A 22,257-nucleotide genomic window follows, 5' to 3' on the forward strand; every position below is an offset into this window, starting at 1 on the left:
TTCCCTACCTTCTGCTACCACTACCATCAAGATCATTAAGATGTTGTCTATTTTTTATGTATAAAATTCTATCATGGAGCTATTCCTTCTCTGAAGTGATGCACCCTATCGCAGTGCTTACATTTGTCTTAAAGGTGAAAGAGACAGATCATCTGAAGAGCTCTAGGTTGTCACAAAGCGACTGTGTGGAAGGAATGCTCTTCTCTAGGCAGTTAACAAACTGAGTTAGTTTAAAAATCAGTGAAATCAAATAAGAAATTGGGACTCTGTACTTTTAGCTGAAATAACTCCTAAGGGGGGCAGCTGGGCCATAGGTGGTTAATTGCATGTACTGGGGAAGGAGGGGGGGAGGACACGATAAAAATGGTTTAATTCTCGCTGTGTGTTTGAGCACTGAAGGACAGATAGGGCTTCACGTTATTTAGGATTAGCAGCACTGGGGAGAGGCCTGCAAAACGCGTGCTGTGAAATCCTCTCAGCTGCGGTCCCCAACGGCCGGCGCGAGCTTTCAAACGGCTGCGGTGAGGCGGCGCCATTTGAAAACTCGCGTTCGCGATGTTCAACTGAGGTAGTGCGGAAAGACTCAGTATGTGGGCATTGGTGGTTCAGTGGTAGAATTCTCGCCTGCCACGCGGGAGGCCCGGGTTCGATTCCCGGCCAATGCAGTAACAGTTTTAAAATTTTCTATGTTTTGAATGCCTTTATTTCTTTTAAAGCCCCGCAGCCTCCACCCAGCCAGCAGTAAAGCTGAAACAACGATGTTCTTCGGACGCCCACGTGATACCTGTGAGTAGCACCGCCTGGAAGTGACGCAGCGGATTTGCCTTCAAACCGGCGGCGGCGGCAGGAGGCGGGCGGAGCGGGGCGGGGTTACCGAGCCGGAGGAGAGAAGGAAGGCGGAGGAACGAGCGGCGGTGCTGGGAGCTGCCGCCGAGCTTCGGGCCGTACGGGTGAGACCCGCGGCACTCACCCCGCTGCGGGGCGCCCCCGTCCTCCGCTGGCGGCCGTGGCGCCGGGCCGCCTCCCCGAGGTGAGGGCTGCCCCGCCCGGCACCTGCCGCCGCGTGGCCAGGGTTGCGGGCAGGGCCGGAGGGCTCGGGCCGGGCTCGGAGCTCAGGGCAGAGCCTACGCGCTGCATCTGGACGGCCGTGGCGAGGGGTCGTCCTGTTTCGCAGGGCTCCCGGCCGGGGCTGCCTCAGGAGCCGGCTTTCGCTTTGTGCTCCTTTCTCTCCACCTCCTGCTTTTTTTTTTTTTCGCCTATATTTTAGATATCCATTTTGCAGCAGGCCCTTTCCTTCCAGCCTTGCTGAGAAGTTCGGTGTTGTGGTTCTGGTTCTCTCAGAACGCCAGCCCCGTGAAACGGGAGCAAGTACCGTGGTTGGTTCAGAGTCTTCTGACAAGCTCAGTATTGAAAACACGATGTCGTCTGCGTACGGCTCCTGTACGCGATGAGTTTTTGTGTATATGAAGTGTGCTTACAGCTGTGGTTGCTGATGGCTGTCTTTCACTACCGTTAAACGCAGCATGTGAGAAGCAGTGTGGGTAAGCGTCGCGTTTCTGTAGCAATCAGCAGGAGCACTTGTTGATACCAGAAGTTGCTCACGGTGTGCGTTGTGGAGTGGGGCAGAAGGGATGGCAGAGGTACGTGGCCCAACTATGGGACGCCGTGTTAAGAGTGAAAATTGGTTCCCGAGAGCTCTTACTGCTGGTTTCCCCTCCCTGTATTTGTGGAGGGAACTTTCTGAGGCTCACATGGCTGCTTCGGTGTCAGAGCCTGCCTAGCAGGCTGCAGTAACAGGACACTCTGCCAGAACCCTGGCACTGGTGTAAGCCAGGTGTGGAAGTCTGACCAAAGGGTTCTGCGGGAGTACTGTCCTTGCGTGGCTCGTGCTGTTCTGGGTCAGACAGAGGGGTTGGAGGACCCATGGCAGCTGACAGCTCGGCTTTGTTCTTCCCTCCTGACAGCTCAGTATCTTTTTTTTTTTTTTCCTCTTTGTGTGCATATGGGGGGATTTCTTTGTGAAACATTGTTGAGTTTGTGTTCAACTCCCTAAATCCTCGTGTACTGTTGTGAAGAACTTTGGGTACTTCTTGATAATTTCATAAAGTTATTGCTGGAAATATGATATACCCCCAGTGTTTTCTTGATGATGATCAAGCTGTTATCTTTAACATAAAGCACAAAAATCAAATTCAAAATGTCATTCTCAGAACTGTAATACCTTGAACCTTTGTTAGATTCCATTCTACTCTTCAAACCCTAGGAATATTTCAGGTGCTTAGAGCAAATGATAAAATATATGAATGTATTTTGTTACTGGAGATGGGTTAAGGTGTGACAAGATATGTGTCAACCCTGAGAACTGAGGATGTTTACAGCCAGTGCAGAGAGGGAGAATGGTGTGTGTACACACATGGAATTAAGGTACAAGTCAGAGGTCTTAGGCTGATTGTGTCCTGCCCTGTTTGCTGTGAGCTTTACAAGCCTATTGCTCCTCCAGTGGCTGTTGGAACGTAGATAATTTCACAGGGGGTGATTCACGGGAAGGTTGTAGCTGATAAGTGCATTCCTGCTGCTCTGACATCCGGCTACGTGACAGCGCCAGGTATTTATAAAGACTTTACAAATTAAGCGGTTACAAATTAGAGTGTTTTTTTTTTATTATTCTTTCCTGAATATCTTCTGGTCTGGCTTAGCTCTGGGTTTGTGTGCTCGCACCTCTCTCACACGAGTCTTTTATGGTACTCTGAGCTGCCACAGCCTGCTTCATGCTGCAGACCTTAATCAGCTTTCAGATTAGTGCTCTAACTCCGTCTCCTGCCTGTCTTGAAGCTGCTTCAGCATCTGCAGTTGCAACAAGCTGTGGGCTTGCATTAGTGGACCCGTTCTGGTACTGCTGTCTGCAAGCCACAGCAGCGTGTCCAGACATGGGCTGAGCCAGCAGCTGTCCTGCACAGGAGGCACGTGTCTGGGAGCAGCTCCAAACTCTGCTCTTCTTGTGAGTCAGCATGAACCAATACAAGAGTTGTTTTATTATGTTCTGTGTCCCATCTCTGATATTTAAGCAGGATTGCCTGTTCTGCTCAGATCGCTCTGCCAGTATTCAGCATGTTTCGTATTTTATTTTTTTCCACTTATGTACTGCTCACCGTGTTTGAAAGTCTGGTTTGGCTCTGGTAACTTGCTGTTACTTGATTTTTAGAATGTTTATTAGCATCTTGCTCAACTTGTGATTTTAGAGGTGTTAGTCATGGGTTTGAATTCTCAGGACAGGCAAACAGGTGTATCTGGTAGGATGAGCACGGGTGGAAAAGCTTGCTCCTAAATATAGCAGGTAAAACTTCAGTAACATCTGCTTGATGATCCAGGCAGCAGTTGACAAATATCTTCAGGCTCTTTCTCCTGAGATTAAAAAAACCAACAATACTCCCAAGTCAAGCTGTGTCTCCAGAGCTTAATCACACAGGGACATGGCAGTCTTTGTAGTTGCTGGTCACAGGAACCATACCAGTTTGCAGATGTGGCTGTGGCCGGCTCAGCAAGTCTCTGGGTAGTGAGCTGTGTGGTGCAGGCTCTGGTAGCAAGCTTCCAGACGCAGCCCTGCAGGTGCCATCCCTCCTGCATGGCCCTGCACATGTGTGCATGTGGGCTAGTGGGGCCCCTCTCCAATTCCGCTGCTGCCAAGGTTTGCTGTTAAGGCTGAAACTTTTCTCAGCAGCTGGCTGCTTCAAGGGGAAGCAGGCAGGTGGAGAAAGGAGGGAAAAAGTTGTGTTGGCTCAAGAATGGATCAACATTTATTTATCCATACGTAAAATTACTTAGGAGGGGAAAAGAGAAGGGAGGAGAGGAAGCCTTAAAGTGTTTGATTTGTACTTAGCAGCTCCTCCTTACAGAGGGGATGTCACATTTTAGCTGTGGATTATCTGGTGTGCGGTATGACTTCTGAAATCTCTGGTAATGTGTCCAAGTTTCACCATGATCTGGTCATAAAATATGTTTGGTCTTAAGTCGTTTTATTGCACGTGTGAATATAGTGCTTCTTACATTCTTTAAATAGTTGATCTGTATCAAGTATGCTTCATCCCAGGGCTTAGCAGTAATTGCTTGTCTGCAATTGCTCCTTACTGGTATCGGGTAAAGGTACTGAAATGAGAGCAAGATGACTCTCACGGGCTTGTTTATTTGCTTATTTTGATGTTTTCTTTGCTTGGTTCTAGAAAATCTAGAAGAGATTCTTGGTGAGTAAGCAACAGGAAGAATAGAGATGGTGCAGGTATCTTAGCAAGGAGTGGAATGGGATGTGTAAATGATGTGTAAAACAGAGGAGGACTGCTATGTGAACAAAGGCTGAATTGTGAAGACTGAGTCTATGTCTACTTACTACTATATTTGCTTGATGTTCTAGTCTGGTTATTGCTGTACTTGTGTTAATAGTTGTAGTGCTATTCTCATCTAAAAGTGCAGGTTGTGCTAATCTACAAAGAGGTCACATTCCGTAGTATTTGCTGACAGAAAAAGCACTTGTGGGAATATTAGCATGGTTTGAACAAGATGTTAAACCAAGTGGGATGCCACACACAAAACAATTCCGGCTTTTCCTTTCCTTAGCCGTCCCAAGGTTTTTCAAGAGTCTCTCTTTAAGGGCAAAAATGAAGGTGATAGAAGGACAGGCTGAGCATGGAGTGTGGAGACTTGATTCAAGGAGTCCTTAGATAAAACTGAAGAACTGTAAAATAAAATAAAATATATTAAAAAAAAAAAAACCCGGGGGGGGGAGGAATGAGGAACAAATGGCGTTTTCCACTATGTCTGCATATACCCTTCTGATAAACTTGTATATGTGAAACAATAAGGCAAAAATATGAACCTAATGCATCTGAAGGAAAGGTTTGGGATTTTTGGTTGTTTTTTTGTTGTTGTTCTTAACTAGAATGGTTATAGTACGGAGGATGTTGTAGCACTAACAGTAATATACCAAATTGTCTTACAGTAGTGCAAAGAGGGAAGGAGTGTCTGCAGTTCTGGCTTGTAAGGATGCATATTAAATCTGCATGTTTTGCATATACTTTTCAACAGAGTCTGTCTTGCGTGAAATGAGAAGTTCCACTTCTTTCAATAGAGAAACAATTATCTTTCTGTATAGACAACATACATTCTAGAACCCTTTTAGTAACCAAGTATTTCCTACTTCTGTATTTAGATACGCTTGTTAGGGTAACAGTAACATAAAAATGGTTGCAAAAATGTGTTTTCTTCCTGGATTGTGGGATATTTTTTTCCTTAATGTAAGTGTTTGCTGTCTTTTTCAGCTTCATGTTGAACATGAGCCTTGTTATGATCAGTGAGAATGTAAAGCTGGCCCGTGAATATGCCTTACTGGGAAACTATGACTCTGCAATGGTCTACTATCAGGGAGTTCTTGACCAGATAAATAAATACCTCTGCTCTGTCAGAGATGCGTACCTGCAGCAGAAATGGCAACAGGTAAATAATCCATTTCTGGGTCATTCTAAGAGTAAAGCATTAAACAAGCAAAAATTGCTTTGTTGATGGTGGACAGAAGTATAGGAGTACTTATATAATTCTCTGATGAACTATAGTATTGTAATATGTATATATTTAAGGTTTCATTATGCTCTGACACTGACAAACTAGACTGTGAAACATCTGTGAGGAGCCAGTAGTGCACTGTCTTCTTGCTGAACTGTGCCCCTGTTGTGCTAAAGTTTTTTAGTATTTTTTTCTAGCTAATACTATTCTCAGTAATCATATTTCACATAATCCCTGTTTCAGTAGCAGGGCTTACACATTCTTAATAGAAACTGAGTTGTGGCTTCCATGTAAATTTATCTTAGTCCCAAGACATTAATTCTTCATTGATGTTCCTTCTATGAAGTTGCATTCTCTTTTCATGTATAATGTTTATTAAACAGTTTGTCAAATGTCTCTTTGGTATTGCATTCAAATTTTTTTCCTTAATCCTTAAACGTGCTGGGAAAAATGGAAGAACATTTTTAATATCTTGGCTTAGTAAAGTAGAATCGGGTAGTTTATGAAACTTTGTGAAATCCATCCAGGCATTACATAGTCTTAAGCAGAAGATTGCTACAAACTTACTGACTTTCACTGTTTAATCCTCCTTTTTTTTCTTCTTTTTTTTTTTTTTTTTTTTCTATTTATCAGGTTTGGCAGGAGATAAGTGTGGAAGCCAAGCACGTGAAAGATATAATGAAAACATTAGAGAGTTTTAAACTAGACAGTACTCCACTGAAAGCTTCACAACAAGAATTACCGGCTCATGATGCAGAAGTCTGGTCTTTGCCAGTACCTGCTGAACGAAGGTAAGAAGAAACTTGTATTAACGCTTACCAGAGCAAAGTGTGCTTTGACTTCAGCCCGTTCCTGTGAAGACTTTGTTCCAGAGCATACATGACTTATATGTAACACACCATCTGCATAGTTTTTGTTAAACAAAATGAAAACCCAAACCAACAAAATGTCTTGTTTGCTTGTTCTGTTTTGTTTTGCCTGAGGCTAGCTTTCTGCACTAGTTAGCTGGAGTTTCTAACAAATGCTAGTGATAGCATGAAGGACAGGACAGGAGTGCATGCAAGACAGGCATGTAACTGTGCGTTTTGACAGAAGGTAACCAGCTTAGCTGTATCATCAAGCTGTTCTTTGAGGCTCTGAGCCTACAGGCTGTTTCTGACAGATTTATTTTAAGCCTACTCTCTGAAAGAAATGGGTCCTTTGTTCACATTGTTTCTGTTTATCTTATTTAATAACTGGAACACCCCTAGCCAATTTCATTCAAGCTTTTTAGGCTATTAGAGTCTGTGGGACAGAACTTCTAGTGTTTTAAAACTTTCAAGAGAAGACACAAATTCATACTACTAAAGAAGAAAAGATTTGATGGAAAGAACTCTTTCTGTTCCATTTACCATGCCAGTTGGTTGAGTGTTTGGTGGTTGTAATTTGAAAAAGCCACAGAGAAAACTGGTCATTGTGTTGGAATCATTTCTGCACATTTCTGTACTGAGATAGCAGATCGCACTAATTTTGATGGAATTAAGGTGTCAGATTATTCCCTTATTTTGAGTTTTGTGATGGAATGCAGAGGTGGCTAAATACTCATAAACACAAGTGTAGGTTGGTTGATAGTCTGGAGAGTGAAAAGACTTTAATACTTATGATGTTATCATTAGCATATTCTTGACCCTTAATTTGCATTTCACCCTGAAGCGATTGTATGGTTTTGACAAACTTCCTCCTGTGAATCAGTTAAATTCAACTTTTATGAAGGTAATTTATCCTGATTAATTTTGAATGAAATGTCAGAACTCATCTTCTGACTTGGATAAATGCTTTCCAAATCAGTCTTCCATTTTCTGTTTTGTAGAGGTATCTCCAAACTTAAACTTGGCTGGTAACTTACTCATGCTGGAATTTTAGGAAGGCCCATGGAAAAAGTGTATCTGTGAGTTTACTGGATTTAGAAGAGAACCTGGATTTAAAAATGAAGTCCATTATGATACCAGTTTAATTGTATGTGCTCCGAGCAGTCTAATTTCAAACAGGAGGTCTCATACGTATCACCTGACACCTACTAGAAGGATAGCACAGCATGGCTCAAACAACGTGGGAGGTTTCTGATGTGGGAGGTGCACAGATGATGACTTCATAGCACAGGTAGTTAAGGAATCAACAAGGAAGAGTGCTTTGGACATAGGCAAATAATCCTTGGGAAGACGGTAGGGAGATTCCTTTTGGAAGACATTTCCAAATATGTGAAGGACAAGCAGATGATCAGGAGTTGTCAGCATGGATTTACAAAGAGGAAATGATACTTGACCAGCCTCATTACCCTTTACAATGAGGTGACTAACTTGGTGGATAATGGCTGAGCAGTAGATGCCATTTACCTCAACTTTAGTAGAGCCTTTGATACTGTCTGTGCACCATCATCACAGGCTGACAAAATATGAGTTAAATAAGTGAACAAGATCAATGGATTTAGAAACTTGCTGAACGACTGAGCTCAGAGGGTTGTGATCGGTGGCAGAAGGCCTACCTAGAAGCAAGTCACTATATACCTGGAGCACTCTGCCTAGTTTTGGCTTTCCCAGTACTAGAGAGATGGAGTTAATGGAGCAAGTCCAGCACAGACCAGCCAAGATGGTTACATACCTCTTATGAGGAGAGGCTAAAGGAGCTGGGAGTCTTCTACCTGGGGAAGAGAAAGCTCAGGGGAGTCTTGTTAATGTGTATAAGTAACTGATGAGAGGAAGTGAAAATAGGGAGCCAGACTCCTCTCAGTAATACCTAGTCAGTGACAGGTCATAAAGCAAGACATAAATTGAAATGCACGAAATTCGACCAGAACGTAACAAAATGCTCCTTTATTGTAGGAACAGACACAAACACTGTTGTCAAGAGAGGCTGTAGTCTCCAGAGTTAGAATCAAAATCTGACTGTACACAGCCCTCAGCAACCTGCTGTAGATAACCCTGGTTGGACAAGGAGGTTGGACTAGGACTCAAGAAGCCCCATCCAACCTAAATGATTGTGTTTCCTTGAATTGTAACAGGAACATCCAGACTGTATTCATTTTCCTCTTTCGTACGCTGCAGGTTCTGAGAAGTGTTCTTTGAGAGAGAAAGATAAATTAGTGTGTGTTTTTCCTTTGGGAAATTTTGATAAGAGATCTTGATTGGTATTCAGAAATGCTTTTTATTTCATTTTGTGTCTGTTTCTCTGGGTTTCTCTTTAAAGCAAAAAAGATATCTGCTTGTAACATTGCAAGTTGTCTTCTCTTTTATGTTGTCCTAAGCTATTCCAGCAATAGAATGATGGACAGTGGTGGCAGAGATCAGATTGGTTTTTTTCCATTTTCCCCCCTTGAGGATGTAAAAATAATGCTGTTATTCCCAAGAAACCTTTGTTTATGTGGGTAGGAAAGTGAGGGGTAATTGTAATAGGGATAAAATATATTGGTTTTGTTCATGTTTTTCTAAGCTCCATAATGCCAGAATTACTTTCATTTGTCAAATATGAAAAGAGCTAGCTTTAAGAGCTTTAGAGATTATGGCAAAAGGAAAGTGAATTTTTTAGTGACTACATAAAAATGTTTGTGTTGATTCTGGTCAACATAGTTCGGTGTGGTGACTTGTAATATTGTTGGTACCTTTAGTTGTGGTGAGTGAAATATAATTAATATACACAGATTCTTATCTTGAGCAAAATAATGTAGTTGTTTAATGCTCACTGGTGGCTTTATACTGAGGCATTTTACATGTGTTACAACTAATTAGACCTTCACCAGGACCCAGGAAACGTCAGTCCGCTCAATACAGTGACTGCAGAGGTCACAATAATCGTATAAGTGCAGCTGTTAGAGGCCCTCACCGTCCATCTTCTCGAAATCCCAACGATAAAGGAAAGGCAGTGCGCGGCCGGGAAAAGAAGGATCAGCAAAATAAAGGAAAAGAGGAGAAGGTAAGTTTGTACATGGCTTCTTGGCGTTTAGAACCTTCTTGTTTCCTTGAGTATTTTATAAGGTCAGATGCCTGTAAACTGTTTACTTTGTTTATGTCAGCATGGCAGTTTTGATCTCACCTTCAAAAGTATATTTGCTTTAGGGGACAACCTTGCTTACTAAAAGGTGCAAAGTAGATTAATTCAAACAAACAAAAACCTAGTAATGAACCCATCTAGAGGAAGTGGTCTGCTAACTGTGGGCTTGTTTACTGCAATTTGGAGTTAATTGTTTAAGATTATATCACTCAATTACTGAAAACATTGGTGGAGCTTGTTCAAGTGCAATGTCTGTGCGAGTTTCTATTGCTTGTGTATATTTAATGCTGAAATTGACAACCCTGTTGAAAAGCATTGCAGAACTTATTTAATCTTAGAGGTGGAGTTTTTTGCTTATTGTATGTTGAGGTCTGTTACTAGCTCCAGACTCTTCTCATTTTAAAGCAAACAAATCTGACATATTTCATGAAAGAGAAGGAGCCAGGATCCATTCTTTTTGATTCGATTGCGTGAGTTTTTGCTGATGGTCTGATTTCCATAAATCTAGCTGATGAACAGAGTAATCTTACTGACAATAAATACATTGTTTTTCAGTCTGAATAAATCAAATAGCCATATACTAGAGTCTCTTGTAGTCCCGACAACCTTACGTAGTGACCCAAGAAAACAGTATAAACTACCAGGGTGGGAATATTTGCCTCTGAAGTTCCCTGATTTTAGTTAGTAGGAGTTATATCGCATTCTCTGAATGATGATTCTCATTCAGAAGAAAATATACGTGCTGAGGCAGGATGGTGTGGGACTTTCTTTGCTTTGTTTCTATTTTTTTTCCCTGTTTTGTCAGCGTTGGCTGTTGGAATGTTTAACTTACTGAAGCAAAGAAACTGCATCAGTGTGGTGTGTTGCCTTTGGGGAGAAGGAAGTTGAACTAGGGTGGTCCAGAACTGTGGGTAATCCAAACAGATAGTACAGTGTAACAGTGATATGGACACCCCACATCTTCTGTGCTGTTTTATGTCACCTCTGAAAAACTTACGGATTTGGTTATGCTACTAATGGATTTTTATAACATTTGTTATGTATTTACACTGCTATCTTCCTTTTATGTAGAACAAATCCACATCTGAAATTTCAGAGTCTGAACCAAAGAAATTTGATAGTACTGGATACGATAAAGATTTAGTAGAAGCTTTGGAAAGAGATATAATTTCTCAAAATCCCAACATTCGATGGTAAGTTTGGGTACTGCTGCTAGATCTTAATTAATTGTTGTTTCTTTTCCCTCTCTATGATATGACAGAATAAGCTAAATGCTTAATTGTTTACATATAAAAAGTACATGCAAGCTTTCCTTGCTCATTAAGTAGTCAGCTAAGCCTCTTGGGTAGTTGAATATTTTTAGAACTTTTTAGTCACCCATGCAAAGCTTCTCAATCTCTTCTAAGAGTCTTGAAACCAATGCAGGGATAATATTTTGCAGTGTAAAAGATTCTGTTGTCTGCCAGTGCCTCATCATTTTAAACCACCTGTTTTACTACCCGGGGCATACCGAGAAAGATAACCAATTTACAATGAAATTATGTCAATATGGGAACCCTTTCAGGTCTCACTGGATGTGATGTGACTGCCAGTATAAAATGTAACCACGTGTCAACACCTTTACATAAACGTGTTAAATATTAAACCTTATACAAAGGTGGTTTTGTGTTCTGAATGTTTCCAAGCTTAGGTGATTTTGTGGGGATTAAGTGAGCAAAAATCTGGCAAATAAAGTAGGCTTTAAAAAACACTCCCACAAACCCTAAGAACTGTGTATGCATAGGACAACTGACATATACTTCAGTTCAGTATGTGAATAAATCATACTATTCGTACACTGAATCTTAAATTACAACTTCATATTTGAAACTACTTTTCTACCTGTGTGTGTTTTGTAACCAAAATGTTACTTGGACATATGGTGATGAGTGGTTTGCCCTTAGAGTTATCCTCAAGAAAAAAAGGTTAGCCTGTAAGATTTTTAAGAATTAATACTCTTGTAACTTCAAAAAAGAATTCAACGTTTTTATTGATGTCTGTTTACTAGCCTTTACTAGCTGGTTTTCTTGTTGATAGAAGATTATATTTAAGCTTCAGAATCAGCCAACCTGTCAACAAAAGAGGAAAGCATAATTTGGCTTACATAAGTTTACCCAAAATGCCTTATTCTGCCTATTCTTTCTGTGAATAAGAACAGTGATGTTTTACTAAAATAGTGATGTCTGTTTTTTGTTTTTGCAACCAGCTGGAGTCTGTCAACTGTTCTTTGCAGTAGTCATAGGATTTTGCCACTAGAACTTCATTAGATCATTATATAATGGTTCTTCCATAATTCAGGGAAATACTGATGAGTTCCGTTGCACATCAATTTGAGCTGTGGACTGATTCTTTTCAGCCTGTCTGAATCTGTGAAACAACTTTCTCTTTCTTGTCAGGGATGACATTGCTGATTTAGTAGAAGCTAAAAAACTGCTCAAGGAAGCTGTAGTTTTACCAATGTGGATGCCGGAGTTTTTTAAGGGAATTAGAAGACCATGGAAGGTATGAAAAAATCTGATCCTGTGATCATAAGTAGGATTCTGGGATTGGATCTTGGAGCAACAAGCAATTACAGGTGTCTTACAGTTTATATAAATTCTTTCCACTTTTTAATAATAAAATTACGGCAAATAATACTAACAAAATAATGGTGTCAGATAATTACTATCTTCAGCTATTTCGTTGCGAGTAAGCAATAATAATTACTTACCTTTGAGTAACTTCTCAACAGAAAGTTTACATCTGGCATTCCTATTGTACTGTTAATCAAATTGTGAAGTTGTCTGTTTAGATTCTTGTCCTAACTGTAGTTCTTTTCTTATTTTAATAGGGTGTGTTGATGGTTGGTCCTCCTGGTACTGGAAAGACCCTTCTGGCAAAAGCTGTAGCAACTGAATGCAAGACTACTTTTTTCAATGTTTCTTCTTCCACACTTACCTCAAAATACAGGGGAGAATCTGAGAAACTTGTTCGTTTACTCTTTGAAATGGTGATTGAAATTTCTTAGCATAAGTAGTGAAATGATGAAGCAGAATTACTTCTGGAATAGTAAAACCGTGGCAAGTTTTAGAATTTATAGCATAAGTGGGAAAAATAAAAGAGCTCTCCAAACTTCAGATGCTTTGGAACCTTCTGAATTGGCTATGTACACTGAGAATCTAGTTGTTAGTGTACAACTTCTTAACTGAAAAAAGTGGATCATTTTATTTTCAGGGTTAACTTGTTATGGTAGAAAGTAGCTATCTATCTATGAGCTGATGATACTATAGAACAAACCTGAAGGTAAATCTGGAAATTGAATATAATTGCTTTCTGGGTGGGAACCCTACTTAGGCTGTACATGTTTTGTTGCGTGTGGCTTTTTGTTGTTGTTGTTGTACTTTAAAATAAGTAGGCTTTCAGACTGTATGAAGTATGTAGTTGGCTTCGGAGCTCAAACACTTGAAAACAGCACAGAACATGTACTGTTTTCTGTGCTACCAGGTTTGCATGCAGTGTTAGCCAGGGTCCCCAGTACTGAAAGGGGCAGCAGAGCTGCAATTACAGTAGTCAGGAAAGAGAAGATTTTAAAATACAGTGTGACCATATTAAATAAGTTAATATTGATATTAATATTGATATTAATATAATGACCATCAATCAGAAATGAGTGTGCACAAGGGAATATAGTTTAACTGCTGTAGGACAGTGACTTTACTATCAGAAACCCTTGTTTAACTTCTTTCATTGTCAGAAAGGTGAAGTTATCTTGTAGTTGATCTGGCTTTTGGACAGATTCCATGTCATGGTGTCTTAGGACTAATGGTACGCCTAACTTTATCCAGGTTCTTATTCAAGCATTCTGTGAGATCTTTCACAAAATTAGAAATTATATTCCTAACGTGTGAAAATTTAACGTTACTAAATGTTTGTTCTAGCCTTGGTTGTTGTGTCTACCAAAATCTACTCTGCTCAGATGTCATTAATGGATAGACTTCATGAGTGTGTGCAGTGGTCAGAGGCAGATGGTTGGGTGTAGTTTGATGCTTAGGAGCTGATTCATTGGGATGTATGTTTCATTACTCTGGTCTGACTGTGCTGTTGTTTCTTAAATGTGAGTAGGCTGCCATTTCACTTTCTCATTTATCTTTTGTTTCCTTTAGGCTCGATTTTATGCCCCGACAACCATATTTATTGATGAAATAGACTCTATCTGTAGTCGACGGGGAACTTCAGAAGAGCATGAGGCTAGCCGACGCGTGAAAGCAGAACTGCTAGTTCAAATGGATGGTAAATAACCTAATCCCTCGGGGCTGGAGGAAGCTTGATGGAGGAAAATAAATAAATCCAAACTTCTTTCTTCAGAAGCAGTTTATTTGAAGGGCTTACATTCAATTGGAGTAAAAATATACCAATACACCATTCCAACTGCCAGTATGGAAGAAAGAAAATAACAACCTGTTATGAAACTATCTTTTATCATCTGAGCAAGGACTTCAGATATTAATCTACAATAAAAAAGATTCAGTAGAGAATGCAAGATTTCAAGGCTGCAGAGGGAAGAAAGCGTCTTCCTCAAATATAAATGTAGCAGCCAGGATGGCATTTGAGTGGTTACCTGGAATATTATCTGCTTTTTACTTGGTTTTGGAGGAGTGGTTCAAAGTAACTGTCACCTGTTTCAATTTAAACTTCAACAAATACAATCATTACACCTCTTTGGGATCTCCTTTTTTTTTTTTTTTCTTCCCCTCCTAAAGAAAAATGAAAAAAATTGTTTTGTAGAAAGGGTCTGGAGAATTAGCTTCTTAAAACACTATTTCATTATAGTTATTTGCTTAGTAGGCAGCAAATAAATAAAACTTACACAGCTGCAATATTAGAAGCACCCTTATGCTCTTTTGGCAAGAAGGGAAAAGAAAGGAGCAACTGGAAAGTGTGAGCATATGCAGTAATTTGTGATAAATCCTGAAGGTCAGGAGACTTGTGTATTCTGTCTCTCTGATGTTGATGCCCTTTTAGGTCTGAGTTGAACTAGCAGCCAAGCTTGTTCTCATAATTCAAGCATAGTTTTGTTGTTTAGAATTACTTGAAGTTCTTTTTTTTTGTTCATAAATGTTTTTATATATGCAAATTTTCAGCCGTACTCGGTACCATGGCTGTTCCACAGCACAAATCAGAACAGTAATCCAGAGCCTAGCTAATTTAAATAATTTTAAGAAATTATTTAAATATATGTAATAAAATGCATAATAAATATTGTTTATTTAATTATTTATTTATGATATTTATTTATGTATATGATAAATACATTTATTATAAATATAAAATATAATCTACAATAATATATATTAAGAAATAAAACTTCTTAACTTAGCAGGAGTTTCATAGTGCTTTGGAGATTTAAGTGATTTCTCTGTCTCAAAGAAATTGTGGTTTAGTTCAACAGATTTGAACATTCACTTCAGCAGCAGTTTGAAAGAATCCAACCAAGTATGTAAAACATTTGGCCTGACTTCAGAAGTAAGGAAGCTTTTGTAGGGGATTAATGCTGGTTTAGCATGGCTGTTAGTGAATACTGTTGAGGAGAGGTGACTGTGGTGCTTAGCTGGTTTGTTTTCATGGCTGCTCCCTTTCCCTGCAGCTATTGCATGACATTGGTGTGAAGATTCCAAATGGTGTAATGGGAAATGGGAGTAATTACCTTAGAAGTGTTCTAGATGTAGTAGAGAGGAACTTCCTGACCCCATACAGCCAAAGTCATTGCTTCTAACTAAACTGCGTCTCCATTTTTTCTTGACAGATAAGAACTGGAATTTTATTGCACTGTATCATTTCTGTTACACTTGGTTTGCTGCTTTAATATTATAGAATCATGGATATTATTTTCTCTATGTGTCAAACTTAATATAAGCATATGTACATTTTACTTCTCCTTTTTCTCCAATGCAGGTGTTGGAGGAGCCACTGAAAATGATGATCCTTCTAAAATGGTCATGGTACTTGCAGCTACTAATTTTCCATGGGATATTGATGAAGCCCTAAGAAGGAGACTAGAAAAGAGAATTTACATTCCTTTACCATCAGGTATAAAGATTTGAGGAGAGGAGGGGCTGAAAAGGCTGAACTCAAAGCTGTGTCAATCTTTCTTTTGTTTTGATCACTTGTTTAAATAAATAATCTTGTTGATACATCTATGCAAATTTATTTACGAATTCAGAATCGGGTTAAATCTAAGCATTGAATATTGTTACTTTTATAGCAAGTGCAGAATCCTTTGGTCATCCTTCCTCCTCAGCTCTCTCCAATTTACTATTTGTATTCAGAAACCAGATTGTATAGCCTTGATTTCTGTTCTTTAATTAGCAAAAGGTAGAGAGGAACTCCTAAGAATAAATCTGCGGGAGCTGGAACTGGCTGATGATGTTGACCTTGCAAATATAGCTGAGAAAATGGAGGGTTATTCAGGTGCAGACATTACCAACGTATGCAGGTATGTTAACATTACATCATCTGTGTTACCACTGCTACAAACTGAGAAAGCTGTTTTTAAAGTAACGAAACTAATTTACTTTAAGTTGTTGGATAAGAGCAGATTGTAACTTGTCTTCTACATACAGCTAAAAGATGAAATGCTACATTAATCTTTGTGTATGTTTGGTATTTTCATAAGATAATAATGAAGAGCAGTTGCAACATAGTATGATTTAGGTAAACTCTACGTTCTTTTATGTATGCAAAATTCCTTGTGTGGGGAATGTCCACAGGATGATAGACTTCAACCCTGCAGGCTTACAGTCGTTCCACTGAGGTCATAAAAATGGATATTCTGTTGGAGAAGTAACAGATAATAGAAACTGAGCAGCCCAGAACTGGACATAGCAGTTCAGGTTTGCCCTCACCAGTGCTGAGAAGAGGGGAAGGGTCATTTCTCTTGACCTGCTGACAATACTTTGCCTAATGCAACCAAGAATCCTGTTAGCATTCTTATTTAAATACTTGCTAAGCCTTCCCCCAATTATCCCTTTCCCCTTCATGCAGAGATGACAAACTACAGAACCAGCAGCAAGCAACAAAGAACTGAAACTTGTCCGGATGCTTTTGTCATCTCGTAAGCACCTGTATAACTATGCTTTCAGGATTTGGAGGTAGCACTAAGGAGTGGCATTGAAAGCCTGGACCTCCAGTTGTGTGTCAGCACAACTGTTGTGGGGCTGTGCTTTGAGCAGGCTAAGAGAACTAACTGTTCCAGGTTAAAAATGTCTCATCACTCTCCTCAAAAACAGATCCACTTCTTAATACAGACAGCTCTGCAAGTGTTTGTCAGTGCAAATGAGAGGACAGTATGTCGTGCTGTAGGGATCTATGTGGCCTGTAGGCAAAGCTGACACCAAAGGCTCTCTCAGGAGGGTTACTGAAGAGTTTGGAGGCGTGGTATTATTTCCAGAAAAATCCTTGCACAACATTTGGGAAAACAATGCAGTCGGTGCTCTGAATGAGTATGGTACAGATTTGCTTCATGTGTGCATCTGAGAGTTGAATTTGTGGTGATGTTCTGCTGGGTTTTGGCATTGGTTGTACTTTGAAAGTTTGTGTTTGTGCTAATAGAGGTTTGTGTGTAACACAAGACTCTGTTTAGCCTATTACTTTGAGTGGTTTAGCTGCACTTTGTTTTTTCTGTTACCTGACTGCTTGCTTTTCTAGATACAGCGTTTGTTATTTGTAATTCATACTGCACTGAATACTAATACAGTTGTTCAGAATCATTACCATATTTGTGACTTCTAATTATACTGTTGCTTTTAGTTTTAATCAAAGTTCGTATAGACAAATAGTACAGGAAAACAAATACAGAAGTGTCCAGGTCTGTCATTTGTGGTGATCTCCTTAGAGTGACTGAGGTGATAGCAACTAGAAATCCAGATAAGCTGGAGTCTGGATGTGCATGATTTGAAATTAATAAGGAAGTACTCAGATTAGTCTGTGTATTTACACTTTGTTGTTGGCATCAGGGAAAAAGGATTTTTAGACGTGGTTGCTTCATTTACATTGAGACAGAAGACATATGGCTGATTTGACTGGGCTTTTATATTGTTCAGAAGCAGTATACAAACACAGGTAAAGTTCAAACTTCTGAAATATAAATCCTTGCTAATGACGTAAGCCAAACAGGAGAAAAGTGAGCCAAGGACTCTGGCTTGCTCAAATTGTTCTGCGACCTTAAACAACTTGAAGTAAAATCCAGTGTTCGCTGAGCCAGAGTGGAAAGTAGTCAGAGTTATACAGGGCAGTTCCTAACAGTCAGCACAGAGTTAAGATAGAACTTCATTTAAAAAAAAAAAAAAAAAAAAAAAAAAAAAAAGAGAGAGAAAAACAGCAAATATATTCAGGAAATGTAAAATTGCATCTAAATTGTGTATTGGGTATCAGCTGGAACTGAATTGCAATTGTTTTGTTGAGCAAAGTGAAGCTTGAAAGGCATTTGAAATGGAACAGATTCTCACTGTGTATTCTGGTGGGTGGTTCAGTACAAGAAAGACATTGAGATTTTGGAAAGGGTCCAGAGGAGGGCGACTAAGATGATCAGGGGGCTGGAGCACCTCCCCTATGAGGACAGGCTGAGGGAGTTGGGCTTGTTCAGCCTGGAGAAGAGAAGGCTGCGGGGTGACCTCATTGCAGCCTATCAATGCCTGAAGGGAACCTACACCCAGGAGGGGAGTAAACTCTTCAAAAGGGCTGATAACAGCAGGACTAGGGGAAATGGATCCAAGTTGAAGGAGGGAAGATTTAGGTTGGATGTTAGGGGGAAGTTCTTTACTAGGAGAGTGGTTAGGCCCTGGAACGGGCTGCCCAGGGAGGTTGTGGATGCCCCGTCCTTGGACGTGTTTAAGGCCAGGTTGGACGGGGTCCTGGGCAACCTGATCTGAATGTGTATGTTTGGTGGCCCTGCTAGGCAGGGGAGTTGGAACTACATGATCCTTGAGGTCCCTTCCAACCCGGGTGATTCTGTGATTCTGTGATTCTGTGATTCTGTGATTCTGTGATTCTGTTCCTTATTTTTTTGAGGATAGCTTTGGTGCTTCTCCAACTACTAAGAGTGTGTTTGAGAAAGTGCTAAGAATTGGAGTTAGAATGACTGTCAGAAAAATGACTTTATGTGAGAAAGTCTTGGCAGCTGCACTGGAGGTAAATCAGATGCACAGTGTACTCCCCCCTTCTCCTTTCCAGATTGTGTAAGGCTGGCTTGTAGTTCACAAATGATGACGTAGCAGCAAAGCATGGTGACATTTAACTAAGATGGAATTTAACAAGGCAGCTCTTTGTTGCTGCTGCTGCTGCTGCTCTAAGGTTCTAGTTATTGTATTCATGAACTTGATAAATAGTTCTTCACAGTTAGAATGCAGAAGTCTGTCGGTTATGGTTTCCTTTGGGGGGACAAAATTGAAATGGAAATGCTGTTACCATCTTTCAAAATCCTTCTAAAATGCCCAATAAGATTTTTTTTTTTTTTTTCCTGGATCCTGACCTACTACTATGACATGACTCTGTTGTGATATCACCTGAATTACCCTTCCTTCTTTTTTGACTGCTGGACAAAATTAACAGTGTTTACTTTTTAAAATAAGCTTTATTAACAAGGAATTAGCAAGAACTGTAGTCTTTCAGCATTATCCATTTGTGAAAGCATTCTGCTCATCATCTGCTACTTCTTGTGTTAGTGTTGGAAATTCACATGCGGTCAACGCAGTACAAAAACAATGCACTTAATGCTTATTGAGGCCAGAAGTTAGAGGAGCCAAAGGCTGAACAGGTTTTGTAGATTAACGTTTTGTTTTGAAAGTATAGGCTGGAGTCAGATATCATAGACCTCTTTGTTAGAAGCAGACCTATTTGGACCAGGAAACATTCAAAACTTCCCATCTCTTCTGTACACGGTAGAAGTAAAGCATTCTTTCACCTGCGTATTTAGTATAACAGCTATTGGAAGATCCAGCAATAAATCAGTGTTTGAAAAATACAGACGGCATAGTATTGCAGGCTGTCCAGGCAATAAGAGAGCTTCCTAGAAAAGTTTATAATTATTTATATCTTTTTTTGAACGCAACAGCTTAACTGGAATGTTTGAGCAAGTAAACTCATCATCCTTTACTGAATAACTACTTTCTTCTTTTCTTTCTTTTCCCTCCCCGCAACGTGTACGTAATAGAGATGCATCGCTGATGGCTATGAGAAGGCGCATTGAAGGCTTGACACCAGAAGAGATAAGAAATCTTTCTCGAGATGAAATGCACATGCCAACAACGATGGAAGACTTTGAAATAGCTTTAAAGAAAGTTTCTAAGTCTGTATCTGCTGCGGACATTGAGAAATACGAGAAATGGATAGTTGAATTTGGATCATGCTGAGTTGTCTTATCTTGAAGCCGTCTTACATCTGAAAACAGCTTCAGAAGTAATCAGTGTGTCAGTGCACTGCATGCTCTTTTTAACTTTTGTAATTTAAGAGCAACAGATATCTAAATAAATACTTTTTTAAAATGCAAATTCTCTCTAGCGTTCTTTGGACTTGCTCAAAAGTTACCTGTTTTTTCTCAAATGTGAAAGCCACTGATGGGCTCTGCTTTGATCTTCAAGGTTTTCTTCTTGGTGTTATTTTTGAAATGTTTTCCTTCCTTCACTGTACAGTACCATGACCTTAAAAACTGGTGCATTCACTACACATTCATTCTGCTAACGCTGTTCTGATAAGCCAGAAAAGTCCTGATATCTTTGTACTCAGATGACTTCTGCTTATAATGTTGGTTTTACAATTTTAAAATCTGAACCTCTTCTTGAGAGTGTTCTCTTTTTGCAGTAGTTGCCAAGTGGACTGTAGAAACAGATCTCTGAGAATGGTTCTACCATGACCATTTAGGATATAATTTAACGTTAGATTTTGCTCAGTAGTGACCATTGTTCCTGTCCATCTCCTTTAAAATGTCTGTTATTTTGGAAACACTTCTTTCTTCCAGCTCATCTCAGAGCAGATGGCTGCAGTTCTGCTTGCAGCTGAACTTCATGCTGTCCCATGAGTCCATTATGTCTAGGCTCATTTCAGCTTCTGCGTGCCCACCATACAAAGCCAGCTGTGGAACTTCTGATGCTTCCTGACATGCTGCAAGGGAGATGAAAGGACATGTGATAATGAAAAGTGGTGATTTTTGTGGAAGGCAAATGAGTCCCAAGTACACCATCCTATAAATGCCGTTATCATGAACATCTTGTTAATATACTTAATTCATCCCTATGTCATGAGTGACAGACACAATTTACTTTTTTTTTTCTTAAAAGGCACTTTGAGCAGTGTCAGCGGTCAGGTATTACAGTAAGACACTGAGATGCAGGTCTTAAGAGCAGTTTCTGAATTCCATGGTGAATGCAGTGTGATGAACCCAAAAATGAAGGGAAGAAAATTCAGGTAAGAATGCAGAAAAAGCTGTAGTGTTTTGGAGTAGGTTCTCTTAATACTTATTCCTGTTTATATGTGAGAATGAAGATGTAGCTGTCAGTTGTGTTGTAGGAAGAGATTTCTTCTTGGAAATCAGTTCACTGCAAACAAACCAAACTGCTCAGTCTTATCTGAGTTAAAAGGGGAATTTTTAAGCTTCAATCCTTGGAAGCATTCCTGTAAAGGGCCACTTAAACTGAAATGTAACAATTAATTAAACTGTAATATATTTTGGGAACTTCTAAAGTAAACTGTTTAAAAAGCAGCTTAGTTTTTCTAGCTCAGCCAGTGCTGTTCACTCTACATTAACAAAATGAACACCTATGTAATATATGGCACATGGAAAAAAGTAATAGATGCTGATTTCATAATTCAGAAGTTAATTTTGTTTTGGAAAGCAGAACGTGATGCCTTCCCCTATCCAGTGGAGTTCTTGGATGGAGAAAAGGAAAAACTTATGCTCAGCTCAACGTGTTTAAAGGTACAGATGCATTCAGAGGCTGAGAACATGACAGCTGTGGTGAGAGCCACAGTTTATAAGAACAGGAGGGGGATGTGCCTTTCCTAGTCTTACAAAGTGACTTATCTTTATTGTTTTTTTTTTTCTTTCAGATTGCACACGTATCCTTTTCAAGTCATGTGTAGAAAATGAGAGCAGATGCAACTGGCATGGAGGACAGTTTCCCTTGTTATCTGTGGCAAGGAGTCTTTATAACTGTTTACAAAATGGTTTGTCTATTTGAGGTTTGTCCCAGCTCAACTTAGCCCTCCTCTGAAAAGAATCTTTCTTGAATCAGGAAAACCTTGCATGTGCTGAAACAGAAATCCTCTGCTAAAAGTTTTTAAGACTTGATAGCTCGGTAGCACTGCAACGTTGTTTGGTAACTACTGTGTTTCTGTTCAAGACTGACACTACTTTTCCCACTTACTGTCAATTTAAAACAAGTATTTCTTTCCTTGTGCTTTGTAACTTTATAGACACAGTACGGAAATAAGAGGATTATTTGGCTTATGGAAATAGGCCAATTTGTGAAGCAGTACCAGTGCTTTCAGGTTCAACCACTCATTTATGCTGCAGCTGTTTAGCACAGAGTTAAACTTTCTTGTTGCGGTGCAGGTGCTTGGTTTATAGTTTCATAAGTAGGGATGCAAAGAGCACATACTAACAGCTGCTCAATT

General features: G+C 39.8%; 1 protein-coding gene and 1 non-coding gene across 6 annotated transcripts; both read left to right on the forward strand.

The window, feature by feature from the left end:
- The first annotated feature begins 594 nt into the window (after positions 1-594).
- On the forward strand, positions 595-665 carry TRNAG-GCC. Its single transcript has one exon. It is a non-coding gene; the product is annotated as a tRNA-Gly (tRNA).
- Positions 666-742: 77 nt separating this feature from the next.
- On the forward strand, positions 743-20,135 carry KATNA1 (katanin catalytic subunit A1). 5 transcript variants are annotated; one of them, XM_042892487.1, is made up of 11 exons: positions 743-786; positions 5,310-5,484; positions 6,184-6,341; positions 9,312-9,495; positions 10,645-10,766; positions 12,009-12,114; positions 12,443-12,601; positions 13,755-13,881; positions 15,544-15,678; positions 15,958-16,084; positions 19,799-20,135. In XM_042892487.1, the coding sequence occupies exons 2-11, from the start codon at positions 5,314-5,316 to the stop codon at positions 19,995-19,997; spliced, it is 1,488 nt and encodes a 495-aa protein (XP_042748421.1). In that variant the 5' UTR covers positions 743-786; positions 5,310-5,313; the 3' UTR covers positions 19,998-20,135. The 5 variants fall into 5 exon arrangements, with proteins under 5 accessions (XP_042748421.1, XP_042748412.1, XP_042748397.1 ...); XM_042892478.1 differs by lacking the exon at positions 743-786 and adding an exon at positions 870-950; XM_042892463.1 differs by lacking the exon at positions 743-786 and adding an exon at positions 971-1,030.
- The last annotated feature ends 2,122 nt before the right edge of the window (positions 20,136-22,257 follow it).

The sequence above is a fragment of the Lagopus leucura genome, unplaced genomic scaffold (genome assembly GCF_019238085.1).
Source record: "Lagopus leucura isolate 7727_CA_CO unplaced genomic scaffold, USGS_WTPT01 Super-Scaffold_73, whole genome shotgun sequence".
Classification (NCBI taxonomy): domain Eukaryota; kingdom Metazoa; phylum Chordata; class Aves; order Galliformes; family Phasianidae; genus Lagopus; species Lagopus leucura.

Excerpts from the sequence above, each read along its gene's own strand:
- KATNA1 (XM_042892487.1), top strand. The coding sequence starts at position 5,314 with ATGTTGAACATGAGCCTTGTTATGATCAGTGAGAATGTAAAGCTGGCC. Across the intron at positions 6,342-9,311 it reads CCAGTACCTGCTGAACGAAG|ACCTTCACCAGGACCCAGGA; the intron begins GTAAGAAGAAAC and ends ACAACTAATTAG. Across the intron at positions 16,085-19,798 it reads GACATTACCAACGTATGCAG|AGATGCATCGCTGATGGCTA; the intron begins GTATGTTAACAT and ends TGTACGTAATAG.